Below are 7,919 nucleotides of genomic sequence, written 5' to 3'. Positions count from 1 at the left end.
GGCTGGGGGCCTGTTTCATTTGCAGGCTGCAAATGCCTCTCCTATTCACCGGCCCACATTCCCAGCCAAGGCGCCTGGCCAGGGACAATGCCGGGAACAGGAACAGAGAAGATTTGCACATTGTGTTCAAGGGGCCAGCTGGCTGCCTGCGACAGTGGAGCCAAGGTGTGGGAACCAGAAGCATTCGACTTCCACACTCAAGTCCTGCGGGTGGAAGTGAGGGGAGCCCTCCCCCAATGGGCCTGGGGATACAGGCCTCATCCAGCCAGGGAATAAAGTCCAAGGCAGGAGACCCCAAGACCCTGCCACGAGGGATTCCAAGCAATTTGGTCTCTGATTCACACCCCATCTGGCGAGGAAGAGAGAGTCTCAGTTCCTCTAGAGACAAACACGCAGCAGCCGCCGCCCCATGATCGTGCGTGCCCCGAGTGTGTTATATTCCCCTGCCGATCCTCCCTGTTCTCCAGCTTCTGTTCCTTTGAGCTATGCTATCAATTACGAGGCAGGGAGAGAGAGAAAGCGAGAGAGAAGCAGAGAGAGACACGAGAGAGACAGAGCTTTGCACCCGGAAGGCCACATGTTCTTTAGTTTTTACCAGGCTCCACAGGCAGGGGATGTGAGAAATACAAAAGAAAGAGAAGCCCTTTAGGAGCTTAAAATCTAGTTGAGGAGACAGATGGAATATCCAGCAACCAAACAGTTACTTAACAATGCAAGCAGCCATCGCTGAAAGGTTGAGCCTGAATGCCACAGACCACAAATACTGCCTGCCTTAGCAGGGGGCAGAAGAAATTACTGTAAGCTAAATGGTCTTTAGGGAATGACTGGGTGAGGAGGAGCAGGGGCAAAATTAGACTGGGAAAAGGCCCAAAGAAGGCAGATGTGTCCCAAAAGTTGGCTGGATGACAAGGAAGCCTGACTACCTTAGGGCAGAGATGAACCTCAGTCCAACCACCCAACTTTACAATGAGAAAAGCGGAGCCCAGAGAGGGTGACTGACTTGCCCAGAGCCACACAGGACACCTGGTGTCCAGGTAAGGATGTTGCCATTGTACCTTACAGTTTCTCAGGAGTGTCAGAAGGGGTTGGTCTGTGGAAGGCTGACTAGCAGGTAAAAGGGCCTGACCCTTACCCATGTGCACCTACCTCTGTGCCATGGCATACATACAGGTAAGCTGCCTGGCATGAGAGCAGATCTAGGCACCATCACACCAGTGACACTTCAGGACCTGATTACTGTCCTCGTGGGTAGGCAGACATGTGTTTGAGGGCCAGTGGGGGAGACTTCCTCAGGGCTACCTCCGCTGAGCTGCTCTTCCTGGAAGAGAGAAGAGCCTGGCTTCCACATACCAGGTCTGAGCATACAATCTCCAGGTGACAAAGGCCTCCAGGGTTATAGCCACTTCTCCCACTGCACTGGACAGAAGCCCCCTAAGTTCAATGAGCCCCTCTACACAAGCTCTACTCCCCAACAGCTCCAGCCCATAGTTTTCCTGACCCCCCCACCCAGACCTGGTTACACACACCTATGCCCAGACTCTGCCTGCAGATCCACACAACCACGGATCTTGCTGCTGAAAGAGGATCTCAGACTAGTTGCTTAAACTCCCTCCCTCAGACAGGTTGAGAATGATGTGGGCTTTAAAGTGGGTAACTGAGGGCCTGAGAAACAGTGACTTACTGAAGTAGACACAGAGGGGACTAGAACTGGACGTTCTCCCCTCTCACCACACCCCACTGCCTCTTTCTAGGGACCTGGACTCACCAGGGGCCTTGCTGGAACCACCACAACTAACAGCTTAGAACATCACCTTTCTCACCTCTAATTCCTCCCCAGAATAATAATAGTTAACCTTTAAGGAACACTTTCTATGTGCCCTGTACCTGCTAAGACCTTTACACATATTATCCTGGTCATCCTCACAAGATTTCTCCTTGGTAAGTATCATTTCCCCATTCTAAAGATGAGGAAACTGAGACTCGTGGCCTCCTTAGCCCACTCTCTTAGCCACCGTTGGGCCTGCTCAGTCGGGATGGCTTCAGGCTGGGAGGGAGGCCATCCTGGCTTTTCGAGAACCCAGCCAGCATTGAAACGAGCTGGACCTCATCCTAAACTAGTGGTCAATACCCAGCACTAACAATAATACTTAATGAGCATTTCCTAGATGCCAGGCCTGTACCAGGTGCTTTACAACCATCACCTCGTTTAATCCTCCAGCAGTCCCGATAGGCTGATGGGATTATGCCCATTTTTTAAAGATGAGGGCACAGAGGTCAAGAGGGTTAAGTAACTCGTGCTAAGGACACATGATCAAGGAGTGTCAGAGATGGAGTTCAACCCCCCCCTTGCTCTGGCCCTGAAGCCCATGTGCTTCTGACTTCACTATGCTGCCTATAGACCCCAACCAGTGATTATGACACAGGAGCGGGTTCTCCTCCAGCACCTGGGGACCAGCAGCGTCAGCATCCCCTGGGCTTCTGCTAGACATGCAGAACCCCCCTTGGCCTAGACCTACTGATTCAAAATCTGAATTGTATCAAGATCCCCAGGTAATTCACAGGCACAATAAAGTTTGGGGAAGTCCTGCTCTAGGTCCCATAGCTCTTCACTCCAGTTCCCCAAGGGGCCTGACACCAAGAACTGAGGCCCGGAAGTGAAGGGCAGAAACTGAGGGCTCCTGCCTGAGGGGAGCAGGGGAGCTGGGAGAGGATCCCCCATTTATCACCCCTCCTGTAGGTAGCCATCCCTCTCTGAGTCATCCAGGCACACAGAACTCAACAGGTATGAGTCAATGCACATGTTCCCCTGGGTCAGGTGACCCCTGTGCCCTCTCTAGAACCCTCCAGAGGGATGGCAGAGGGCCTCACAGGGTCTCACAGCCCAGCTTCAGCTGATACCCAAAGGCTTGGGAGGATCCCCAGGCCCCCTCAGGAAGGGGTTAAAAAAGAACAAGTCACACTCAGGCTCCAATAATTCCACTCGCTGATAGATTTCCCTGGAGTGCTCCCTGCCCGAATCCCAGTGAGGGAGGACGCTGGAGGCTGGGAGCAGACTTGGGCAGTTTGCTTGTGTTAGCCATGTCAGTGCAGCTGCCTTTAAATGAAGATGAAAGTACTGGCTCCCACTACTGAGCACCCTTCTGTGTGCCAGGCAAAGTGTGGGGTGTGCCAGTCCCCACAACCATCTCACAGAGTAGGGTGCACATTTTACAGGTGCGGAAACTGGGCCATGGAGAGGCTGACCTGTCCAGGGTTTCCCTCTTAACAAGTGTCTCAATTTTCAACCCCCAAACAATAAGCACATGGAACAGCAAGGCGGAGAGAACAGACATGCTAGGACCCTGACCCACTCCATCCTAAAAGGGAGATACTTGGAGCTGAAGCCCCCAAGGAATCAGCCTGTAGTTCAGCCCACTCTGGTCAGGCCAACTTTCAAAGCAGCGTCTGAGCCCACTGGGATGGGAGGGGGGTATTCCCAGGGGTCAGCCCGGATGTCTCAGCACACCTGCCCACATGGACCTGGGCCCCATCTGCTTCACTGGGTTAGTCCTCTGGGTGGACTGTGTGTCTGTAAGGGGTGCTTAGCATGCCCCTCCCCATCAGCCCCTGTGAAGTAGGCAGAAGTGGGGCTTCAGAGGTCTCCTCACACCTTTTCAGCACAGCACCCTCCCAGGCCACACCACACCTGTAGTGCCTGCAGGTATATGGGCAGGGAGTTATTCCCAAAGGAGGAAACCTAGGCAGCTAAGCAGCTCTGGAGGTTTCTAGGGACATCCGCCTGTGAAGTGAGAAAAGGGGATCCAGCCATTGCTTGCTTGATATCCAAGCGTTCCCCCATGGGGCCACCGGCCTTGTGGGGGGAGAGAGGCCATATCAGACTGCCAGTGTTTGGGGGCAACACCCCCCAGCTTTCCCCGGACCCCAAAGGTTTAACGAAGGTGACCTCACCCACCACTGCTTCCCCCAGCCAGAGCCGACAGTGCAGTTTTTTATACTGTTAGGCATTTAAGGAAACCAAACATCTTGAAAGTATTACCATTTATAGAAAAACACATTTACAATTAACTATATAGAAACACCTGGGGATTTATCTCCCAGATGCAGAGGTCATCGATCCCTCGGCATTGACGCAGGTCAGGGAGTGTGGCCTGAAACGTCTCATTTCTCCCATCCGCAAGCTTCCTCAAGTCCCTACCCTCTGCCCATGCTTCTCTTCCTCACACCCAGCCATCTGCTCAGAGGGCACACCAGCCTTCCCCTACACTGCCAGGAGGGCCAGCGCATGAGGGTCGCTGAGCCAGAAGTGATTCAGCCTCAAGGTCCAGAGCTGCCTCCCAGAGAGCTCCATATGGGGGCCTGGAACAGCCTTCCTTAGAACAAAGGGGCATCTTAAACTCAACCAGAGGGCTCCTGCCTCAGCACGATTCATCACTCACCAGCCGTTCAGAGCAACTGTGCAAATGCCCTCAGAGCCAGGAAGAAAGTTGTCAGTGATCCGACAGGAAAGAGGCAGCATGCCATAGGAGTTAAGCGGGAGGGTGTAGCGTTCAGACGGCCTGGACTGCAGTCCTGGCTTCTCTGCTTACCAGAATGGCCCCGAATCCCCCTAAGTGTCCGTTTTCTCACCTGTGAAAGGGGATGATAACGGCCAGTCTTCCTGGGTTTTTGTGATGGCGAAGTGAGATAATTCACGTAAAGCACTCAGGGTGCCCCTCATGCAGCAAGTGCTTAATAAGTATCAGCTGGAATTACTGTCAACCAGTTAAAGCACCCTCTTTAAGGGAACCCTCTCCCTGAGAAGTACAGAGCTATGAGATGGAGAACATACACCTGCCAAAACTTGTCATTTCTCAAGAGCAGTAGTTCCAACCATGGCTCCCCGACCCAATAGCCTGCCATCTCCCCAAGATAGACAGATAATTTTGGTTTATGCAACACACTCCCACAAGTGTTCACTCAACAACAACAGAATTGTGCAGAACAGGGCAGTAAAACACAGCCATCCTTCCATCACACCATCAGCTCAAGCAAAGCACAATTCTACAGCTAAAGCACCTTGCTTGGCATTTTCTCTCCTATTCAAAAAAGCACAGCCGGTATCAATTCACCACAATGTACACTTTAAGTATCTTATGATTTTATTGTCAAGTATACTTCAATAAAACTGCAATTTTAAAAAAGCACATCAGCATGAAGGTGAGTGGGAGAAATGTTAATGCCATTATTGCAATAACTCCAAAATCATTTTACCATATTTTTTGTAAAGCAAATTGTTGACAAGCTTCAGAATGTCATTACTGGTATAGTGAGATTTATCCTACCCAAAAGGCTGAAAGTCAGCACATAATTAAAAATTCCACCCTCGCCTGTTTTGCTCTGTGGTTAGAGCATCGGCCCTTGAACTGAAGGGTCTTGGGTTTAATTCCAGTCAAGGGCACATACCAATCAATGTGTCTCTCACATCCATGTTTCTCTCTCTCTGTCTCTCCCCCTCCCTTCCACTCTCTCTAACAATCAATGGGGAAAAATATTCTTGGGTAAGGATTAACAAAAATTCAATATAGCCAAAATTGTTCCTTCAAAAATCTCTTAAACCACCCAAAAATATGACAACTGTTTATCTTGAAACACAAGACTCATACTCAATGGATCAGGAAGATCACAATATACAGGCATATAGAAACTAAGACACACAAAGTTGGATAAAGTGCTCACTCTCTCTCCCTCTTCCCACTACACCGTTTGGCTATATTCTTGTCAAATCACATTCTAATCAATTAAATGAGTATATGATGTAATTCCACCACCATAAATTACTGCTATGCACCTCTCAGTGGACCCATGCTGAAAAATTAGTCCTCTGGAAGGCTAAGATGGAACTGCTCCTCTGGCTCCCCATGCCCCTTGACCCCCAATTTGGGGAAAAAAGTAAAGGGTGTCCACTTACTTGCTGCCTGGATGCGCGCCTTCCGGCTAACGACCAGCCCAAAGCGGTTCTGAGCCACACACTCATAGTCGCCCTCGTCTGAAGGGCTGTCTCCTTGATCCAGCCGGAAGTGACGGATCATCAAGGACCCATTGGCCAGCATGGTGGAGTGAGGACTCTCCAACAGCTCCACCCCATTCTTCCTCCAGGTGATTCGCACTGGAGGGGTCCCTTCTACCCTGCAGCCCAGCACTATAGGCTGCCCAGGGACTGCTACATCATCGCTTGGCTCCACAGCAAACGCCAGTTCGGCAGAGTGGTCAAGACCTGCAGGGGGCAGGGGAGATGAGAGGAAAAGGAGAGGTCAGTGTGGAATGAGCAGACAGAAAGAAGTTCTCTGGATCTGTACATTTCATCCCCATCTTTCTGTAATGTTAATAGGAATCTCTATTAATATGTAGGACTTTATGCATTATGAAGTGTCGTTTCATGCAGTAATTTAATCAACACACAATCTCAGAAAGATCGATCTTATTTATTCTATTTCCTCTTTTACAAGAAAGCTGGAGCCAGAGATATTAAGCAACTTGCCCAGGGTCTCACAGTTAATAGTTGCAGATTTGGGATCCCAAAGCAAGACTGATTCCAACACAGCTGCTGCCACTTCTGTGGTCAGCATGTGTAAGCACGAAGCTTCACAGACTTTCAGAGTGTGACCTTAGGTAAGGTAGTCAACCTGTCCTGGTTTCCCATTCTTCGTCTGTTTAAGTCAGGAACAACAATAATACAACTTGAGTTATAAAGTTACTGAATATGATTAGAAGACTTAAAGGTACTATGAAAAGTTAAAAGTTCTAGACACAGCCCTACTCGGTTTGGCTCAGTGGATAGAGCGTCGGCCTGCAGACCCAAGGGTCCCAGGTTCGATTCCGGTCAAGGGCACATGCCCCGGTTTCGGGCTCCGTCCAACGTGCAGGAGACAGCCAATCAATGATTCCCTCTCATCACTGATGTTTCTATCTCTCTCTTCCTCTCCCTTCCTCTCTGAAATAAATATATTTTTTAAAAAAACAAACAAATTTCTAGACACATTTTTCTGGCAAAACCACCTGAGATCTGATGGATGCCTGGCAGGGAGCAGAATGTGTGGGCCCGGTACCTAGAATGCACTGGGTATTGCTTTTTGTTGTTGGTTTGTTTTGTTTTTGGTTGTTGTGCTTTTGTCATAAGGAAAGAAGAGGAGCACCAAACGTCAACTCAGATTTCCCAAAATTCTGGAAGAGAAGGTTCCTAGAACCTTTACTCCCAGCAACAAATCCACTCCTGCAGAGAAGAGAGGAGAGTTGGAAGAAGAGGGGGAAGGAGTGTAAGGGAAGAGCATGATGGGGAAATCAGGAAAAGCCTTACAGGAAAGACAAGCGCTCCAATCCCAGGCATGATGCCAAGTCGCCAACTTCTCCAACAAGCAACTCACCAGACCAGTTACAACTTCAGTCCAGGAGAGATGGACCCACCTACGCTGAAAGGGCAGCCCAGACCCTCCTCACATTTCCAGAAAAATAGCGATCCCAGAGCTGCCCTTCCCCAACAGACCAGCGTCCGCCCGGCAGGGGGAGATGGGGAAGTTGGTGGAGAAAAAGGAGGGGGCGGGGGGCTGGGGTTACGGACGGTCCCCCCACCTTCAGGGATATGAAATGTTTTAAGACATTTGGGGATCATACCTCTTCAAACCACTACCCATCTTTCCCATGACCTGCAGTCCCCAACCCAACCTCGGTATAGCAACCGGGGATAAAGTTTCTCCTGGATGCGGACGCGATAGCCTGCTTCTCGGAGCTGAGAGGAGAGAACACGCCCAGATGCCCAGATGAAGGTCTGCTGAGAACTTGGGGTGGGAGAGGAAGGGACTAGATTTGCACCCATTCCAGCCACTGTGAGAACAGGGTGGTGAGCCGGACCCCGGAGCCTGGGGACGCGGCGGCTGGGCGTGCGC

The 7,919-nt window shown here is 50.6% G+C and overlaps 1 protein-coding gene across 1 annotated transcript in view; it reads right to left on the bottom strand.

The window, feature by feature from the left end:
• Positions 1-7,919, bottom strand: part of IGDCC3 (immunoglobulin superfamily, DCC subclass, member 3) — a 44,671-nt gene that overhangs the window by 34,847 nt on the left and 1,905 nt on the right. Inside the window, exons 2-3 of the mRNA XM_005861125.2 lie at positions 7,699-7,762; positions 5,948-6,253 (exon numbers count right to left, since the gene is read on the bottom strand). Of these exons, the coding sequence (XP_005861187.1) occupies positions 5,948-6,253; positions 7,699-7,762 (370 nt within the window). The remainder of the gene's footprint in view (positions 1-5,947; positions 6,254-7,698; positions 7,763-7,919) is intronic.

This window comes from Myotis brandtii, unplaced genomic scaffold, assembly GCF_000412655.1.
Source record: "Myotis brandtii unplaced genomic scaffold, ASM41265v1 scaffold144, whole genome shotgun sequence".
Classification (NCBI taxonomy): domain Eukaryota; kingdom Metazoa; phylum Chordata; class Mammalia; order Chiroptera; family Vespertilionidae; genus Myotis; species Myotis brandtii.
This window is presented reverse-complemented; position numbering and strand designations above follow the sequence as displayed.